Source organism: Portunus trituberculatus, chromosome 46 (genome assembly GCF_017591435.1).
Source record: "Portunus trituberculatus isolate SZX2019 chromosome 46, ASM1759143v1, whole genome shotgun sequence".
NCBI lineage: Eukaryota > Metazoa > Arthropoda > Malacostraca > Decapoda > Portunidae > Portunus > Portunus trituberculatus.
In genome coordinates this window covers 5,976,321-5,997,955 of record NC_059300.1, presented here as the reverse complement: position 1 = coordinate 5,997,955, position 21,635 = coordinate 5,976,321, and the positions used below count along the sequence as shown (strand labels likewise).

The following is a 21,635-nucleotide window of genomic DNA, read 5'->3' as shown; positions in this document are numbered from 1 at the left end:
AACCTATTACTTTTCGTTCTTCTCCTCTTCATCTTAATTTTGTTTGTTATCCTCCTCTTCTTTCTCTTGTTGTTGTGGTTGTTGTTTTTGTTGTTGTTGTTGTTTTAAGCCAGTATTCTTAATCATTCCAGTGTTTCACCTCGACTATTTTTAACTTTGTCGTCTGCAAGCCAGTGGAATTCTCAGTAGTGTTTGTACGGGTCTTGTAACACTTTAATAGCTGGCCTTCATTAGCAAAGCAACATAATGCTCATGAGGATCGGGCTAGTCATCTCTGAGGCCTTTGAAAATAGTTCTGATGTGAAACAGAGCAACGCGTTTAAACAGAACACGCGCCTGATTCTGTATTTCAACGAACTCAGTATTTTCAAGAGAGGAACTGCGAAATAGCTACAAACTTTGAACTCGGATCTCATTCACAACAAGGCTGGAAAAAAAAACCTTTGTCCTTGGGTAGAATCATAGGAGATTAACCCCTTCCGTACCATGACGCTTTTTCATATTCATTCTGCTTACTATTTCGCGATTTTATTCAGCTTCAGAACTTATGTGGGGATTAAAATACTGAAGATTGTAGCCATTAATCTTCTGATCTCCATAGACCCTTCCTAATACAAATAAAATCGCCTAATCATACCCAAACTCATGGTAAAAACGAGTCCCAATACTGAGTAAGTTAATAAGAGAAGCAATGACGATGATAAAATTAGATATCCAGTATAGATAAACGAAAAAAACACACAGTTTATTGACCACAGCCACGAATATCGATATGGAATCATCAACACAAGCAACCAAACAGAAAATACTTACAAGAACAAAGTGAAATGCACGACACAAAACAACTCTTCATAAATCACCAAACAGCTGAAGACAAATACACATGACAGATACGTATACTAGTGAGGCGGGCGATACAAGTGATAGATGAGTGGGGAGGGCGGGACAGGGCGGTTGGTGAGATGGACGATGCAGGTCATAGGCGAGCTAGAGGGCGTGGCTGGCTAGGAAGGAAGGAAGGTTCAGGTAGTGGTGTAATGTGTGAGGTCATCGAGGGACAAGGAGCATAATTTCCCAGAAGAGTGTGGAGTGATGGTTAGCTGAAGGCGGGGGCAAGAGAGAGAGAGAGAGAGAGAGAGAGAGAGAGAGAGAGAGAGAGAGAGAGAGAGAGAGAGAGTTGACGTCATAGCTCAGTGATGCAAAAGTTTAAGACACAACAGAGGTGAAAGGAAAAGTTGCTAAGTGTTTTGTGGAGCACGAGGCAGCGAAGCGGTGGTTACATCTGATGAGGGAAAGAGGGAAGGGAATATTGAAAGGGCGAAGGCCAGAAGACGTACTGAGGTGTGCAGGTCTAGGGCGAGGGGTGCGAGGGGAAAGGTAGTGAAATGTTGGAAGCTATATAGTGGGAATCCAAGAGGAGAGAATATTGTTAGGGAAGAATGGAGAAGGTTTAGGTGTTAGGAACAAGTCAGGAGGGGAGAGGGGAAAGATAAGTGGAGGAATAGTTTGGAAATACAGTGAAGGATTAGAAGTAAGTGAAGAACCAGTAAGGAAAGGAGAGAAGATAGTAAAGAAATAGTGAGGAAGGAATAATGAACGCTTCAAGATTAATCGGAATCCAAGAGGGAGGGGAGAGATAGCGAAAGAATAATGAGACTCAAACACACATGAAAGAGAAGGAAATACTGAATAAACTTGGGGAATGTGTAGTCAGGCAGTAGACAGAAGACAGGAGACGGTGAAGAAGAATTAGAATCGGCTGCAATTATGTCAAGAGAACTCGGGTGCGAAGGAATAGAGGAGTGACAGGGATACAGACTAGAGTGGTGGTGGTGGTGGAAGTGGAAGCAACGACTCAGCTGTACCACTTTTACGATGATTTAGTTAAGCTACCATCTTTGTCCCCGAGGTCTTTTCATCCTTTCCTCTCCCTGCCTATGTCCTTTCCTTTCCTCCTCCTCCTCCTCCTCCTCCTCCTCCTCCTCCTCCTCCTCCTCCTCCTCCTCCTCCTCCTCCTCCTCCTCCTCCTCCTCCTCTTCCCCTTTGCTCACGGATGAAAGGAGCAACAGATATTGAGAGGACATCATAAAATCATAATCTTTTGGCCTTTTTCTTTCTGCTCCTAACCACTTTACCGTGTGTGTGTGTGTGTGTGTGTGTGTGTGTGTGTGTGTGTGTGTTTGTTTGTTTGTTTGTTTGTTTTTGTTACTGTGTGTGTGTTCCTCCGTTTCCGTGTATTTCATTATTTATTACCACATGAAATCCTTTGCTTCTACTCTTCGATGTCTCTTCGATGTCTCCTCCTTGGCCCGATCTTCGTCTTTCCCTTCCTCCAAGGCGTAATTTATTTTCTTTCATTTTCTCCGCCGGTCCCTTCCTTCCCTCGGCACTTTTCCCCTCACCTGGCAGTCGCAAGGGAGAGATGTGAGGTCTTCGAAGGAGAGGGAAGCAGGTTAATGGGTGATTAAAGAGGCCCTTCCTCCTCCTCCTCCTCCTCCTCCTCCTCCTCCTCCTATTGGACTCACCTCTAGAGAGCTAACCCGTGTTATGGTGAAATCAGTGAGGCTGATTCAGACGAAGTTGTCACCACTATGTTCACCTTATAGTAGTCTCTCTCTCTCTCTCTCTCTCTCTCTCTCTCTCTCTCTCTCTCTCTCTCTCTCTCTCTCTCTCTCTCTCTCTCTCTCTCTCTCTCTCTCTCTCTCTCTCTCTCTCTCTCTCTCTCTCTCTCTCTCTCTCTCTCTCTCTCTCTCTCTCTCTCTCTCTCTCTCTCTCTCTCTCTCTCTCTCCAAATATGAATGTTGTATAGACACACTTGACATCCTTATCCACCAGACCTCAGCACACACGAGCCAGACAGAGGGGGGAAATTTGATCCAAGAAGAATAACAGCATGTAGCCCTAACACCCAGCGTGGGGCCTTGATAGGTATTCCCGAGGCAGGCCAAGACAAGTCCGGCCTCACCTCTTTTTATGGACTAGGAAAAGTGAAGCTGAAATTTTTGCTGCGTTCAAGTGTCAAGGGGGAACAGGGGTCGATTTTTCTTGTTGGGGAATCTGCGTGTGTGTATGTGTGTTTGTGTTTTCCTGGTTTTAGTGATCTCTCTCTCTCTCTCTCTCTCTCTCTGGGTATGTCCATCAGCCGCCCCATCGCTTCCTGACGTGGCAGCAGCGAGGGGCGAGGGGCGAGGGGCGCGGTGGTGGCGGTAATGTCTCTGTTTCCCCTGTCATTGTCACCGCGCCAGGGGGAGCTTGGCGGTGGACGCTCGTTTTAATCCAGCAATTAATCCAAGGAACGCTGCTCTACCGCCTTCTTGACCTCTCTCTCTCTCTCTCTCTCTCTCTCTCTCTCTCTCTCTCTCTCTCTCTCTCTCTCTCTCTCTCTCTCACTTTTATTTATTTTTTTTTTATTGATTTATTTGTCCATGCATTTATTTATCTATTTGTTTATTTATTTGTTTATTTATTTGTTTTATTTAGTGTCAGTTTTTCTCAACAGCAACTCTTCCACTCCTCAGTTAAAATAATCATCTTTTTTTTCTTACCTACTGATGTCTTTTCTTTTCTTTTTCATATATATATATTTTCATTTTGCTGTATTATTCCCTCCTCTCTTTTTTTTTTTTTTCATTTCCTCGAACCGTTCCTGTCCTCTTTTGTCCCTTCATTCTCCCGTGATACCTGCGCCATTTTTCACTTTCTCTCTCCCTCTCTCGGTGTCTCCTTCTCTGTGGCATCCTTTCCCTCCAGTGTCACGTGAGAGAGAGAGAGAGAGAGAGAGAGAGAGAGAGAGAGAGAGAGAGCTTTCCGCGAATCATTAAGTGTTTTTAACCTTTTTTTTTTTTTTTTTTGCTTTATGTTCGGATCTTTTTTTTTTTTTTTTTCTTTTTTTTCTTTTCTCGGTTCCTAAGTTGCGCGATGTTCAGATTCTGTGTCTGTGTGATTGCGAAGGATGGTGAAGATAATGATGATGATGAGGAAGAGGGGGAGGAGGAGGACGGGAGAAGGAGGAGGAGGAGGAGGAGGAGGAGGAGGAGGAGGAGGAGGAGGAGGAGGAGGAGGAGGAGGAGGAGGAGGAGGAGGGGTTTATCGAAAGAAAGGAGGGAAAAAAGAAAAATAGTAGTAGTAGTAGTAATAGTAGTAGTTGTTGTAGCAGTATTTATAAAAGGAAGATAGATGTAAAGGATGAAAAAAAATATCTATATACAAAAAGCAGAATCAAGATACAAAAGAAAAAGCAAAAACTACATAATTCGTAAACATTTATGAATTGACTAACACATTACCAGCCCCTCCTCCCCACCCCCAAAAAAAAAAAATAAATAAATAAAAAAAATAAATAAATAAGTACATAAGTAAATCCACACAAACAAACACACAAAAAAATAAAAGATAACAAAAAAATAACACAAACTCTCATTTTACTACCTTCTTTTAAACTCCCATCAAAATATACACACTTTCATTTTCAACTAAACAAATAAATAAACCCATAATAAAAAAACAATAAATAAATAGAAACACACATTGCATATTCTAGTTAACCTCTCTCAAAATATAGACACTTTGCACATTCACTCAGCCTTGCAATGTTACGAGACAGGACAGGTGATGTAGCAAGGATTCCCCTCCACCTGGTGACGCCTCACACCTGTTCTCGGCCACTCAACAGCTAGATGGCGTCCTTATCGTGTGGCGCAAGCTGGTGACTTGGAACAGGGGGACGAGATGGACGAGATGAGACAGACAGAGAGAGAGAGTGTGCCAATGAGAAGACAGAAATGGAAAAGAGAGGATAGGTGGGAGAATAAAAGTTAGAGAAAGGAAGTAATCGATAAGGAACCGAGATAATAGTGATAGAAGTTAAGAAAATGTGAGAAGAAGAAAGAGGTGAAGGATCTTAGATAAAACAGGAGACAGAAAGAAAAAGAAAACAGGAACAAGTATTAGAAAAAGAAATAATAGAAGTGAAAAAAATGATAAGAAAAAGATACGCAGAAGGAAGATAAAACACGAAAAAGGACAAACGTTAGGAAAAAAAAAAACATTGATAGAACGAAGAGAAAATAAAAGACCCAAAGATAAATAAAAATAGAAAAACAAGTGTACAGTAAATAAAAAAAAGGAGATAAGGAAGGATAGATAGACACAAGAAGGATAAAGATCAAAGGACAAGTGTAACAAGAGAAAAAGGAAGAGCGGTAAGCGATGGAGGATGTATGAAGGGGGAAACTGCTGCAATATATTATCAGAGAGTGAGCGAAGGTGCAAGTCGTTGGGGGTCGTGGAATGTTTTATGGAGCTCCCGGTGACCTCCTGCTGGTGACTTGACGCGGGGAGATATTGTCCTGGTGTGTGGAGGAGGAGGAGGAAGGAAGAAGGAAGGAGGATCAGTGGAGAGGCTCTAGAGGGAAGGATCAGCAAGAGGCGGAGGAAGATCAGTGTGAGAGATGGAAGATTAGGTGGATAAGAAGTGGTTGGACTGTTATTACTATTGCTGTTGGTGCTGCTGCCACTACTACTACTACTACTACTACTACTACTACTACTACTACTACTACTACTACTACTACTACTACTACTACTACTACTACTACTACTATTAATGCTGCTGCTGCAATTATCATGAACTTTACTTTCCTTTTCCTTTTCACTTTTTCCTCCTCCTCCTCCTCCTCCTCCTCCTCCTCCTCCTCCTCCTCCTCCTCCTCTAATATCGCGTGGAGGAGGCACCATAACATTTATCTCACATCTAGACTCGTTTCCTCCCTCTTGATAGTTATTGATACTCTCTCTCTCTCTCTCTCTCTCTCTCTCTCTCTCTCTCTCTCTCTCTCTCTCTCTCTCTCTCTCTCTCTCTCTCTCTCTCTCTCTCTCTCTCTCTCTCTCAGTCACAAACAAAGACATAAGATTAATATTGCCTCTTTATAACGCAGGCGCCACACAACGCCTTCCGAATATGAGCCGCAGTTTTACTTCCCACATTTCGTAAAGCTTGTGTAAAAAATAGAAGCCGTTCAGACCAGAGGTACAAGTTGATACCCTCCTTCCTTCCTTCCTTCCTTCCTTCCTTCCTTCCTTCCTTCCTTCCTTCCTTCCTTCCTTCCTTCCTTCCTTCCTTCCTTCCTTACTTACTTACTTACTTACTTACTTATCTTCATGTCGAGAAAAGCCGGTAGAATTACACTAGTTTTCTCTCGGTCTGTCTGTCTGCCTGTCTGTCTGTTTGTGTTCATTTGTCTGTCTGTCTGTCTGTCTATGTGTCTGTCTGTCTGTCTGTCTGTCTATGTGTCTGAGTGTCCATGTGTCTATTTGTCTATCTGTCTATCTGTCTGTCTGTCTGTCTGTCTGTCTGTCTGTCTCTCTCTCTCTCTCTCTCTCTCTCTCTCTCTCTCTCTCTCTCTCTCTCTCTCTCTCTCTCTCTCTCTCTCTCTCTCTCTCTCTCTCTCTCGTTTTTGTTCGTTCGTTCGCTCACTTTCAAGTAGAAACTCAACCTCCTCTTCGCCTCGCTCTGAGAAACTGCCGGTATTTAGCGAGTGTTTTTAAGTACGAGTCTGTAATGCACGTCATGTTTATTCCGTGGCTCGTTGTGGAACGTACTGGATTTATTTATTTTATTTTATTTATTTTTTTTGTATTTGTGAATGCTAAGACGGTTATCTCTCTATTCAGTCCTCTTTCAGGGACATTCTTTTTTGCTTTGTTTTGTTTTTCACTTGTTCTTATGCCTTTCTGGGAATTCACTTTTCTTTTCATTGTTGCCACATCGGATAATGCACGTTTTTTTTTTTTTTTTTTTTTTTTTTTTTTGTCGCATTTCAAGGAATCCAAGTGTTATCGTTATTTAGACTTTTCTCATTAAATTAACGTATTTTTCAGTATTTTTATCTGTGTAAAATCGATTTCTTTTTTCAATCTTCACGAAATTCATACATTTTTTCATCGTTTTTCCACCGTGACCTACGTGGCTTTCTTTTTTTTCTCTTATTCAGTCTTACTTTACAAAATTTCAATGTTTCAAATTTAGCATTCCTTCTTGAAAAAAAAATCAATCAATAGAAAAATGAACACGTATTTTCTTTGTAACCTCGTAATTTTTCCTGCATTTCCCTTTCCCCAGTCATTCCTCAAGTCATTCACGCACATAACATTCAACTTTATCACACTGACGAGAGAGTTCACTGCGGAAAACTCAATCATAGCCGAGCAGCCTACATTTATGGCGCGTACGTCTGCATGAGAGTTGTCCCGCGCTGCCACAATATAGCTCCTCGGCGGGCTGCACCAGCTGTCCTCGCCTGGCTGGGAAATGCAGATGTTTGTCGTTGTCCTCTCCTCTAAGTAGGTTAGGTGCCTGCAGAGAGGAGACAGAGGCAGTATTCTATTTATTCATTTATTTATCTATTTACTTATTCATTTATTAAGTTTGTCTTATTAATTTTATTTATTTATCTGTTTGTTTGATTATTTATTCGTTTTTTATGGAAGTGCCGAGTGCATTCTCTCTCTCTCTCTCTCTCTCTCTCTCTCTCTCTCTCTCTCTCTCTCTCTCTCTCTCTCTCTCTCTCTCTCTCTCTCTCTCTCTCTCTCTCTCTCTCTCAGATCAGAAAGGAGAAAATAAAGAGAACATGCGAACGATAACAACATAAAGATGAAGAAGAGAAGGGGACAACGAAGAATGAAGGGAGATATGAGACTCTTGGAGAGAGAGAGAGAGAGAGAGAGAGAGAGAGAGAGAGAGAGAGAGAGAGAGAGAGATAAAGGACAATGCCATTACCTTGGAAGAAAGGCGAGATTGTTCAGAGAGAGAGAGAGAGAAGAGAGAAAAGAAAGAGAAGGAAGGAAGGAAGGAAGGAAGGAAAGAAAAAAGGAAGTGACTGAGTGAGTGTCCGACAAAGGCCAACAATTAGAGCAAGTAACAAGCGTCATAAACACTTCACTCTCGCCCGAGCCACGGAGAGCGAGGGCGAAGGCGACCAACCTGGAGATAATGAGAATTTCACGCTCAGTTTAAGTCTGGAAGGTTAGAGGTTGCGGGACGGAGGGTCGAGGTGGCGGCGGTAGTGGTGGTGGTGGTGGATGGTTAAGAGAAGGAGGTGTTGGTACTGGAAGGAAGCTGGAAAATGGAAGAGTGGATGAGACAAGGAAGATGAGTTACGGTAAGGATTAAAGGAAGGGTCGTGGTGGTGGTGGTGGTAGTGGATGGTTAAGGGAACGTATCGGCACTGGAAGGAATGTTGATGGGGAGAAAGAAGCTAGAAAGATGGATGGGTGGATGGGTCAAGAATGGTATTTAACCCCTTCAGTACTGAGACCAGTTTTAACTTGATTTTTGGGTATGATTAGACGATTTTATTTGCATTAGGAAGGGTCTATGGAGCTCAAAAGAATAATGGACAGAATCTACTTTTTTAATCCCTACACATGAGTTTCTGAAGCTGTATAAAATCGCCAAATAATAACTACAATGAATATGGAAACGTGTCCTGGTACTGGAAGGAACGTTGGTGGAGAGAAAGAAATTAGAAAGATGGAAGAGTGGATGGAACTAGGAAGGTATTTAAATATGGAAGTAATTCGTGGTGTGGGCTGCAACGGTGTGAGGGAAAGTGGGAGGGCTGGTGGGATGTGAGGGGAGATGGAAAGGGGTGGTTGTGAGGGGAAGCATGTAGGCATTATGTAAGGCGCCGCTTGTCATTGGAGAAACCCACAAAAATTGTTACGCTTTGTTGAAACTCGGCTGTGCTGCATTGTAATGTCGCCTCTTCACCACCACCACCACTACCATCACCACCACCACCGCTTCCACCAACACCAATTCTCAACCACAACTATAACAACAAGTGCAAGAAGAAGAAGAAGAAGAAGAAGAAGAAGGAGAAGAGAGAAAAAAAGCAGCAGTAGTAGTAGTAGTAGTAGTAGTAGTAGTAGTAGTAGTAGTAGTAGTAGTAGTAGAAGAAGAAAACAATACAGCAACAACCAGTAATACGTATCTAAACTAATAACAAGAACTCCTCCTCCTCCTCCTCCTCCTCCTCCTCCTCCTCCTCCTCCTCCTCCTCCTCCTCCTCCTCCTCCTCCTCCTCCTCCTCCTCCTACTACTACTACTACTACTACTACTACTACTACTACTACTACTACTACTACTACTAGTGCTACTACTGTTACTGCTACTGCTACTATTATCACTACCACCACCACCATCACCACCACCATGGGACAACCTCTACTATTGATACTGCAGCCAAACAGGAGAAACAAATATGATGAGGACAAAAACAAGGAAAACCTGAAGTCGTCGTGTAATGTTCATATTCGTATTTGTTCCGAGTCTTGTCACGCTATGGTGGCCTCGGGTGTATTGTGTTGTGTTACGGTGTGTTGTGTTGTGTCGTGCTGTGTTGTGTTCTGTTGCATTGTTTTTTTGTGTTCAGTTCTGTTACGTTGAGTTGTGTTTTTTTTTTTTTTTTTTTTTTTTCGTTTTCGTTGTATTTTGCTGAGGAAAATAGACGAAAAATTAATAGAATTTAGGTATGATAATAAGAAATCTATGTGTAATCATCATATCAGTGAAAAAAAGCCAGTTAGTAACAATATGGCGAGACAACGAGTTCACGAGGCTATACGAACGATGTCATTTGTATATGAGTCAGTCAGGGGTTGACCAATAACATACTGTACAGTGACCCAGAAGACGTGTAGGGCTGACCTGCACAAGATGGTGGTGGGTGGGCGAGAGCAGGTCAATACGCTGCTGCGATACGCGCCAGGTTAACGTTGGTATGTCCGCCATTGATCTTCCTGCTATGTGCTGACGCCACCAAGTTCTCTTTCACCTCCTCTGCCAGGAACATTAAGCTTAAGCAAGGCTGCCAGGGCATAGTATTGATTACTTTTCATGAAGCTCTAAATTGCGTAGATGTTTATTTATGATTTATTTCCTATCACTGAAGTTGGACCATATTCTGTAACACTTCTGTGCCTTACCTCCACTATACTGAAATGACTCTATGCAAGGGTTTTCAATGATGTTTTTATGGTTCTATATAATGCTTGTTTCTACATTACTTACATGAGAAGTATTCTTGAGGACTCTGTTTATAATCTCCCTGGCTTCTGGAAAACAACAGCGGTGAGAGCAGAGTATTTCAGAATATGGTCCGTTGTCGTATGGACAGTGTCTGCGTGGTGTGCTGGCGACGGCAGGCATAAGAAGCTTACGGTGGTCTGTGGCACTGTGCTCTCACCGCATGACGCTGCAATAAAATATTTATGCTGCGTGCCTTTGATTCCCACTAATGTTCGAAATGCAAGCACATGTAAAGAGACGCTCCGCCAGACGTGACACGAACAGATTCTTTGAGCACTGAGAAGCACCAGCTACAACAACAACAACAACAACAACAACAACAACAACAACAACAACAACAACAACAACTACTACTACTACTACTACTACTACTACTACTACTACTACTACTACTACTACTTCTGCTTCTGCTTCTGCTACTACTACTACTACTACTACTACTACTACTACTACTACTACTACTACTACTACTACTACTACTACTACTACTACTACTACTACTACTACTACTACTATTATCTGTACACGATCGCGAGAGACAGGGCCCGCCAAGCTCCGACAAGGAGGGGCGTGTACCTTTAGCAATCGTGAACAGAGTATATTAAACTAGCTGTTACCATCACTACTACTACTACTACTACTACTACTACTACTACTACTACTACTACTACTACTACTACTACTACTACTCGATTGTTTCACTATATTCATCCTCTTCAAAACAGAATCTTATGTTACATCTTAGGCTTAACGCTCTAACAAGCAATCAGTATGACCCCATTGTTGTGGCGCTTTACATCATCCAGATTGACTCTTCACTGTCTCTCCCACCAGGCCGTGCTCAACAGTGTGGTGCCGTGCTATGGCGTGATGTACCTGCCGCTGGTGGCTCTAGGTTACTCCAACACCCAGGTTGCCTCCATACCATCCATCTTCATCGGCTTCACTAATATCCTGGGTGAGTCCTTCGGGTTACTCATTGGCGTATGTCATGTGTTATAGTCCTTTGTGGTGAAAAGTAATACGTCTGTATGTGTTTATTATTATTATTATTATTATTATTATTATTATTATTATTATTATTATTATTATTACTATTATTATTATTATTGTTATTATCATTGTTCCTTTGAAATCAGGAGTCAAGTCTTTGTACCTTATTGTATCATTCCTTTGTAATCCGGAGTCATATGCACAATAACACATATTCATACTTGTGTCTTTCTACGCGTCTGTATTCTCAAATGTTGCAGCGGTTTACAGTCAATCTGCCCCTGTGCCATTGCGTCCCAAGATCCAAGTCGATCTGCCACAACTTTTGGGCCAGATATGCCCTAGTGCGTCTTGTACTGAGTTTGTAGTATATCATACTATATATATATATATATATATATATATATATATATATATATATATATATATATATATATATATATATATATATATATATATATATATATATATATATATATATATATATATATATATATATATATATTTACGTATACGTATTGGGAGAGGGTGGGGTTCCAATCATGCCATGCTTTGAGACAGAGTGGAATCAAAGTTGATCCTCCATAGAAAAAGTAAATAAATAAATGAAATGTGTCCTCCCATTCTCCTTTCAAAGGAACAAAACACATTCTAAAACAACATGAACAGTTTTTTCCAACACTTATAGTGAGTTAAAGGCGGGTTCTCACGTTCCAATTTGCGACTGTAATTTTACGTAGGTAGGGTTTCTGACTCATCCCTTCTAGTCGGAAAGTGTCACACGTAGCGACTGGAAAGTATCGACTAGTTGGCGCCTTGGCAGGAAGTGAATGTAAACAAACAGCTACCCGTCAAGATGTCTTCCTCCACTGATGATGCTGAAGCTGTGGTTGCTCTTCTTTTGGCGTACCGGAAGTCAATAGAAAAGAAAATGCCTGTGGATACGCCCCTGGTTAAGTAGAAGGAAAGAAAGGAGTGTCTACCACACTCTAAATTAGCCTACATTTGTCATGAGAAAATTATTAATTTTAAGATTAAGCACAATTGCGATCAAATTAAATCCTGACAAGTCTTCAGTCCTCACCTCCAACAACACCCTGCATTGAGGGAAACAGTTTTTATAGAGTGGCAGCTATTTCGTCGAACGACGATTTGCGCAAGGTTTTTTTTATTTTATTTATTTATTTATTTTTTTTTTTATTAATTTCTGGGGTCTCAGATGTGTTCTTTCCCCTCACCAACTCAAACATCTTTCTATCTAGAGACCACATTAATTCACTGGGATAACAACAAAACTATTGTTGGATCATTAACACCGCAAAAAAAAAAAAAAAAAAAATCTGCTCTCCACTAATTCCACTGACCAAGAAAGCGAGATGCTTTAAAATTCACCAACCGTTTCTCTCTCTCTCTCTCTCTCTCTCTCTCTCTCTCTCTCTCTCTCTCTCTCTCTCTCTCTCTCTCTCTCTCTCTTTCACAATAAGAATAAAAACTTGTTACTGGCTCAAAAAGAGAAAGAAAAAAATAAATTCCTGGACGCTCCTGAAAATTTGGCGGCAAAGAACACTTGTTTAACACAAAAACAATAACATACTACACCCCACACACACACGCGCGGAAAACCCTTCAAACCCAAGAAAATAATTGTAGAAAGCATTAGATTTTACTATTCAGCTCAGATTAACTGTCCAGGAATTAAAGAAATATATATAATAATAATCCTGGATTCTGGACATGCTGAGGTAGGCATATCCAAGATGCTGTTGCTGCTGCTGCTGCTCCCGATGGTGGTTGCGTGCTTTATATATATATATATATATATATATATATATATATATATATATATATATATATATATATATATATATATATATATATATATATATATATATATATATATAATTGAATAAAGACGGATCCAGGCCTCAGTATGAAGAATATGTGCCTATGCCTAAGTTTCAGTAGCATGCACGTGTCAAATAACGTAAAACTGACAACTGCAAGGATCAAACATGTCGTTTTAAAAAAAGTACCGCTTGGTTTGAATTGTCCCCTACGCTCCTCATTAGCTACACCACTGACTACACCTCATCATTAACAGTATTGTTGATTACCTTGAGTAATGAATATGTGTGTATATTACAGGGCCGGTTGCCACGGGCCTCTCCCATTACTACAGTTCCCGCTCCCTCGCCATGACAGGGATCCTCATCACCGTCCTCGGCATCCTTCTTTGTTCTTTTTATAAGAATATTATCTGGTTTTACTTGTGCTTCGGTGTAATAGCAGGTGAGAGCTTCCACCTTCCACCCTTTTATAGTTTTATATTTGATTGTGTTTGAGTGTGGTTTTATTTTAGCAAAAGTGTATCAAATTGATTTCAGAAAACTATGCATTAATGATTAGATATTCTGAGTCATCTCCAAGTTTTTCTCACCCTCCTAACTGCCAATTCTTTACAGGGGCCTTATCTATCCATGTATAGTGTATACTTCATACATATGGGGAAGTTCCACTTATATAGCTCTTTAATAGAGGGTGAAATCAAAAGGTTTTCATCTCATCAACTCTTTTAAATGACTTGTCTTCAAACTGTTTCTCTTTGTCACAATGTTGTATCCCTTTCTGTCTTCTACCACTATTTTCATGGCAAGTACTCTTCTGATCTTGCTAACTGTGTTAAACTTTCTTCTATCTCTCACTCATTTTCTATCCATCTCTTTTATGCAAGTGTTCATATTCATTCATCTCTTTCACTGGTAAACTTTAGAATTCCCTCCCTGCATCTATATTTCCACTTCCTATAACTTGAACTCTTGGTTTTCAAGAGAGAGGTTTCAAGACATTTTTAGTATTTATTAACTTATTGGACTGTATGGGGACTGGCACTTCAGGGCCTTTTTATAGCTATTTTTGTTGCCTTGGCTGGTGCCTCTCCTACATAGAAAAAAGTATTTCAAAAGAAGATTGATTCAGAGAGAGAGAGAGAGAGAGAGAGAGAGAGAGAGAGAGAGAGGTTTAGGTAACATATGATATAAATAGATAAGAGATTCTTAATTTAATAGATTTGGTGATAAATTTGAGATTTTTCTCCCCATAGTCTGTACTTCCAGTCTTTCAACTTGTCCAGCTGTTGTCTGGTGTCACAAACCTTATTTATTTATAGTATAATTAGATCTCTTCTTGTGTAGTTCTTAGATCATTATCCATTGCAGGAATTGGCAATGCACTAGCAGCTCCTCAGGGCTTCCTCCTTGGACAGAAGTACTTCTGCCACAAGAGAGTAACAGCCAATGGCCTCTCAACAGTGGGGGCATCAGTGGGAGGCATGGTGTTCCCTCCCCTGATTAGCTACTTGGTAGAGACCTACTCAGTGGATGGGGCCTTCATGCTGTGGGCCGGCCTGGTGCTTCATGGTCTCATTGGTGGCTCACTCTTCCACCCAGTGTCATGGCATCTCAAGCCTAAGCGAACGGCCTCCCTTGACACGACTGGGGTACAGCAGAATGGCAGCCAGCCTAAGAGTGATATTTCCGGTAACAAGATTGTCATGGCAGGCAAAGTTGAAGATCGAAAGGATTATAATGTATTTGAGGATGAAAGTGCTGTGAAAAGCCTTACGCCTGACAATGATAGTGACGACAGTGACCATGAGGAGCTGATAATGACTCAAGATGTGTTGCTCGATCCTCACAGCCAAAAAAAAGACATGTGTGCCAACCAGTGCAGTGAGAGGCAATGGAAAAACCCTCTTACTGATGTGCTGCAGACCAATGAATACCTGGAGCGGCCACGGACAGTGAGCATCGAGAGGAGCATGGAAATCTTGCCCCAGATCCCAGAGGAGAGTGAGGACGAGGACTGCTTTGAGACCTACGATCCCGAGAGTGGCAATGAGCGCATTGAGTTCCTCAATTGTGAGAATGAGATGAGGAACAGACCCATCAGCTATATTAGTACAAAGAGTGTTGATTCCATTGCTAAAATTCCCTCGGTAGAGAGCATCTTTGACTCATGTGACGTGTTGGATCAGTTTGGCAGTGCCTTATCATTCAAAGTGGAGAAGTTGAAGGACAGTGGTAAAGCTTCTGCCATGGAAAGGAGAAAAAACAGATCAAATAGTGTAGGACAGTATCCTCTAAGACCATACATCCTCTGTGGCCTTAAGGTACCCAGGCTGCAGCATCTCATTAATTTCAGCATATTGAGGCACCCAGTATTTGTCATTGCAGTGATCGGCAGTATTTGCAACAGGCTGGTAAGATCAGTGGCATTATTCAGCATTTGAGCCAATCAGTAGTGTTTCTTTTTATGTAAGAGTGGCACTAGCCAAGGGAAAAATAATCAAATAAATGCTGGTTCCCAAAAGAAATATGAAAAGAATAATCTAAAATTGAAGGATAAGTGTCTTAAACTTAGTTTGCTTATTACTATTGATAAGGAGAATAAAGTATGCAAAATTTTTATCTATGATCACCATCACCACCAGTAACCACATAAATATCTTTATCTTTTGTCTGTTGGGTTGCAGGTGTATGTGGCTTTAGTGACATACTTGCCTTCCTATGGGAATGAAGTGGGTCTGGGGAAGAGGTCGCCCTACTTGCTCACCATCATTGCCACTTTTGAGTTGCTGGGGAAGGTGATCATGTCTTTGGTGTCTGACCAAGGGTGGGTTCAGCGCCGCTACATCCACATCCTGTCCTGCATCAGCGCCGGCATCTCTGTGTTATGTGAGTTGTGGTGCTCTTACTGCACTCATGGATAAGTGCATGAAGAAAGATTTAATTTGTATCAGTATGCTATTCTGCAGAGATCTTTTGTATTGTTTCTGTTTCTTTTATACTTGCAATACACTTCTCATACTTCCATGGATAAATACACAGAGAAAACCTTATGTAAGTGAGTGTTGTATTCTGGAGGATCTTGCATTTTATATTTTTACTTCTATTTTACTGTTATTTGATTTTCAGTCATTGCAATAACTTTTTCTTTCAATTATTTTCCAAGCACTTTACCTAAGTGGATTTTCTCTACTTTGATTTGGATGTTCTTTGTTGATTTAATTTCTACATAGTATAAAGCATTTGGCTCTCTTTGTACACTGTATGTAGGTACTTTATTTTTCTTTATTCATATGTTTCAACGTGTATATGTTTCTGTGTTTGTTGTTCTCTGTGTTCCTTCAGGATTTGTACATAGAAAGCTATGAAAATAAGGGAGGCAGCAAGGAGCCACTAGGTCTACAGTGTAGGCTGTTCCTGTAGCAGTATTTACTTCCAGCTACCAATTCCATCCATAAATTTATCTAATCTTTCTTTTAAAGTTCCCTTTTGATATGACAGTAATAATTTGTTGGAATGTTTCTTCATAAGATTTTAATATAATTCATAACATTCTTTATTTTGTTGATTGTTGGCATCTGCTATAATTGATCCATTTTTGTATACTGTATATATTAGTTTGTAATAATTTTACAGATTTGTTAATAGGCACTTCAACTCATAAAGTCACACTGTCCTCAAATATGTTATATGAGATATGATTCATTACTTGCAGTGCTGACACTTGCTTGGGACATTGTAACACTTGGCGTGTGCTGTGGCCTATACGGCTTCTGTGTCGGTGCCTGCATGTCCATCGGGCCCATCCTGCTGGTGGAGTACCTTGGCCTCAAGCTGCTTCCTTACAGTTTTGGCCTGATGCTTTTCATGAATGGTATTAGTGGGTTTGCAGTTCTTCCTTTTACAGGTGAGTGAGAATATTTGTGAATAGTAGTAGTAGTATATGATCTAATATACTTGATTTTCCAAATGCACAGAAGTTTCCCTACTTAGTGAAGCAGCCTTTCTTTCTACTCTTGTATCTAGCTAGGGCAACACGTCAATTCAAGGGGTTATAATAGGTAAATATCACAGGCCATAAATTGTGATGTATCAATTAAACCACATCTCCTTAGTTACTCCCTGTCCTTGTCTGCTTCTACAGCCCCACTACCTCCTGTCTCTACATTTTTTACACACATCTCTCTCTCTCTCTCTCTCTCTGTGTGTGTGTGTGTGTGTGTTTTAGAATGCTCAGTATTACATGGCATAAACATTTACCTAAGTTTTGCTCACTGGTGGTAATTAGTCTTAGCTAATTTTAATCATGTATGTTATATTTGATAAATATAACCTGATCACAATGGTCATCTTTCATCCAGATATTTATCTGTTTATCATTTCCATCACATAACAGAATGCACTCTTTTCAGGTTGGTTGAATGACGTCACTGGTGATTTCATATCAACTTTCTATGTGATTGGTTGTCTAGGTGTGTTGCCAGGCCTCCTGTGGAGTCTTGTTCCATGCTTCCCTAAGGTTGCAGGGGAATCCTCCAAGGCTGACAATGTATAGAAACAAAGACAAGCACTGGAAGCTTTTGTTTCTCAGAGTTGCACTCAGTAGCTTAAAAAACAAGTTTCAGAGGTAATAAAGAACATTGACACTATCTTGTATTGTACATGTGATAAACTTGGTCAGTATTGCACGTTCTATTTGCACCTCATGAACAATACTTGCTATGTTCGTTCAAAGCTTGTACCTGCAGCCTGCATCAGTTTGATTGAAGAAGACAGCATGCAAAACAGACCCACACATGTGCTGCTGGCTGCTGAGCAAGTAGGTTTAACCTCCTTGTTCCTGAGCCAATGATGTTATACTTCATTGCAGCCAGTGCCACGCAGGGATGCATGTCATGTGTGTTCTCTTCTTGGATTATCTGGTTATACTTGCCTAATTTATTGTTTTACTTATTAGTAATAACTTCTTCATATTATGATGTTACAAATTAGGGATTCATCATATTTCATCTTTTTATATCTGCAACACCAAGGGATGAAAATAATGCTCTTAATATTCTTGAACTCTATATATTTCAACAGCTGTCTTGCTGTAATACTGTGTGGGCTTCAGGTGGAATGTTTGGATGGATGGAGTGTCAATTATATACCTACATTGAAAAAAAAAACATTTGAAATTTAGCTCAGGTGGATGATGGAACACTGCTGCATAAAGGGTTTTAAGTTGTTAGATCACATTTTAAGTTTTTATACAAAAAAGGCTCATTGAAAAATCAATACTTTAACAAATGATACAATTATGAAAAGCCTTTCTTCTTCAGCTTTACAGATATTTAATGATTAACTGTGGAGTGTAAGTTTTTCATTTTATTGATGTGAGATTGTTAGACAGGGAATATGGAGAAGTTGAGATAAGATATTATAATGTGGCCTGGCTTGTTCTTGTCAACACTGAACATATTGGCATACACAGAAAGTCTCAGGCAAAAAGCAATTTACCATATCAGATTTAAGCCTACCATTGATAAACATAATTGACCATATTATGTCTGATATTTTTTTACTGTTGGTGTGGTGTGTGATATTGGTGAAAGCCTCGCCCTGGCTGGTGAGCAGACAAAGAGTTACTGTGGGGTGAGTGTTAAGGGATAAACACACATTCAAATGATTTTATTACATATTTACATAAAAAATGTTGTTTGATAACTTAGCATGTAATAATTATCAGTGGTTTTGTGGCCTTTTTTTTTATACCAAAGAAGTTTGTAATATAAACATATCAAAAATGTGTATTACAAAGGGTGCTTAAGTATTCATAGTTTTTTTTATGTTCTGTGTAACATAACTATAATTTTTCATAAAGATTGTATAGAATCTACAGCCTTTCCTAAGCTCCTCTGACTTCTCTGAAATACTCACAACCAGAATTGAAAGAACAGGACTTGTGTTCAAAGAAATTAAAATAATGTAAATTTATTTTTAACAGGATACACTCACCCATCCTTTGCAGCAACACTTGACATCAGTACAGGAGAGGCCACAGGTGGTTATGTACACACCACATTTCTATCATCAAGGATGTCGTCATACTTAGTACTCCAGAATATAAAGAATTTTCCTTTATGATTTGTTTGGTAAGTGAATCAGTGTCCTATTGGTAAAACACAGAGGTATTCAGGTACCTAGTAATATATTAAGGTGTTCAAGCAGATATTATAATGTCTTGTGTTCATATCTATATTTATCCAACTTGTCTTGGATACTGTAACAACTTCCCCACTCAAGCCATTCCAAATATCCGAAGTTTTATGTGGAAAACTATTCTTGATGCCCTTGAAACACTGAATCTTTCTGATCTTTGAGTCTCCTCTTATCTGTCTAGTTTCTTCTTTCAGTAAAATCAAGTCTTGCCTATCTATCCTCTCAATGCAGTTAACTATTTTTGTACATTATTATTAGATCTCTTTCTCTTCTATCTTGCAATCTTTCTTCTTAGGTCTAGTACCATCTTTGTAACTGTCTTCCAAATTCTTTATATCTTTCATCACATGTGGATACCACACCACTGCTGCATATTCCAACCTGGATCATGCCATGGTGGTTATGATTTACTTCATCATACTCTTGTCCATGTAATTAAATTCCACTGTAACATCCTGTATGTCGAGCCAAATATCCTTTTCTGGAATCAGGGTATCGTGAATGATCACTCCCAGGTCTTTTTCTCCCTAACTCTTCATTATGATTTCTTTCCTCATTTTGTAGTCCCATGCAGGTCTATATATTTTTTTTTTTTACTCTTACCCACATCAATCACATGGCATTTCTTTGCATTGACTTTCAATGTTCATCTCTGGCTCTACTCATAAATGTTGTCAATATCTCTGTGTAATTCCTTACAATCAACATGTCTCTTTAATGCTCTTAACAATTTTGCATTGTCACCAAACACATTCATATCATTAATATATATCTGGAACATGATAAGTGCTGACACTGAGCTCTGTGATACGTCACTTGTTGCTTTATTCCAACTTGAACAAATATCCCTGATGACAGGTCTCACTTCTCTTTCCTATAAGCAGTCCCTCACCCAGGTATGGTTGTATCTTAGCAAGTGTCATTGGAATGTTTAGAATTACACATGAGGGCAAGAATAATGGCCCTGTGCTCCTTCAGGACCATATATGCATACAGAATAGCAGGATTCCAGCTCTGCTGAATAGCAAAATTACAACATCTCAGCTAGTGTCCTGCACCTTTCTCTTGTAGAGGAGTGAGGATTAGTATTTAAAGGGACTATATCAAAATCTCTCCATGTGGGCATTGGAATGTGACTCTCAGTTGTGCCAGACTCTATCAAAAGCTTTATATGTCTAAGGCAACAACAAAAGTTTCACCAAAATCTCTAAAGACTCAGTAAGGAAAGCTAAAAGATCACCAGTATCAGCCTTGACAGAAACCATACAGACGATGAGATAAAAGATTGTGAAGTGGTAAATGTTTAAGAATTTTTGTGTTGAGGATAAACTAAAAACTTTTGATTGGTAGGATTTTAAAGCAATAAAATGGTAGTTTGAGGTATTAGAATGGTCACCAGTTTTTAAGAACAAGTTAAATATAGGGAAACTAATAACAAGAAGGAAAGGTAAATGTCAATTGACAGAATTGAAAGTTTGACTAAGTAAAGTCTGACTAGGCAAGGTACAGTTTCAGAGTATGACAGTAAAGATCCCATCATATCCATAAACCTGAGGGTTTTGGCCAGCGAGGGTACAGAAAACACCATTGTAAAGGATTTTAATAGGTAGCACGAAATAGTCACATGTTGGATGAGAGGGAGAAACAAGCCCTGAATCATCCAAGGTAAAGTTTTTAGCAAGGAGTTCAGCTTTAGAAATAGATGAAATGGCAGTGCTGCCATCAGAATATAATAAAGGAGGTAAAGATGAAGTTATTGGAAATGATTTTGGCTTGGTACCAGATTTTTCAAGGGGAATTAGATCTTAAAAGATTTTTGACACTGTTAGTAAAGGAATTTTGGCTAGTTGGAGAATAAAGTTTGTATGATTTTGGGGAGAAATATAAGGTGGATAAGATTCAGATGAGGGAAAAGCTCAAGTATCTTTAGTGGGCAATCTCTATATCATGTATAGCACGAGAAAAGACTATGTTACAGTTTGGAAAATTTAGGTCAAGAAAAGGAGTGAGGAATGTATGCCTCCATACCAGACACTATCACCTCTGTTATGTGCTCAACACACAGAGAGGGGTCTCTGATGTGAAAGCAAAGCAGTGATCATTCCAAGCAAAATTTGCATAATATCTCCTCAGGGCCCCTTAACTAGCAAAGGCAAAATGCCAGAGGCACCTCCACTTTGGGGTATGTTGAGGAGGGAATAGAGTGATAGGACAAGATATGAGATTGTGATTAGAGGTTAGAAAAAAAGTAAAGAATGTTGGGTGTATTTCCAAGGTCAGAAATATGAGTAGGATGTTGCACCAGTTGCTCAAGATTATGGAGGATAAAAAAGTTAAAGGCTAGTTCACCAGAATGGTCAGTGAAAGGAGAGGATAGCCAAAGCTGGTGGTGAACAATGAAATCACTGAGAATGGAGATCTCTGCAAAAAGAAGAGTCAGAATGTGCTTTACTGGAAGTAATTTATTGTCTAATGTCTGTAAAATAAGGAAAATGAAAGATTCCATA

The 21,635-nt window shown here is 39.8% G+C and overlaps 1 protein-coding gene across 6 annotated transcripts in view; it reads left to right on the top strand.

Moving 5' to 3' along the window:
* Nucleotides 1-18,799, top strand: part of LOC123519919 — a 99,448-nt gene extending 80,649 nt beyond the window's left edge. For all 6 annotated transcript variants that reach the window (XM_045281616.1, XM_045281617.1, XM_045281620.1 and 3 more), the window contains 6 exons: nt 10,925-11,048; nt 13,229-13,372; nt 14,299-15,341; nt 15,615-15,816; nt 16,643-16,834; nt 17,340-18,799. In XM_045281616.1, coding sequence (XP_045137551.1) covers nt 10,925-11,048; nt 13,229-13,372; nt 14,299-15,341; nt 15,615-15,816; nt 16,643-16,834; nt 17,340-17,482 — 1,848 coding nt within the window. In that variant the 3' untranslated portion in view covers nt 17,483-18,799. The remainder of the gene's footprint in view (nt 1-10,924; nt 11,049-13,228; nt 13,373-14,298; nt 15,342-15,614; nt 15,817-16,642; nt 16,835-17,339) is intronic.
* Nucleotides 18,800-21,635: the final 2,836 nt, after the last annotated feature.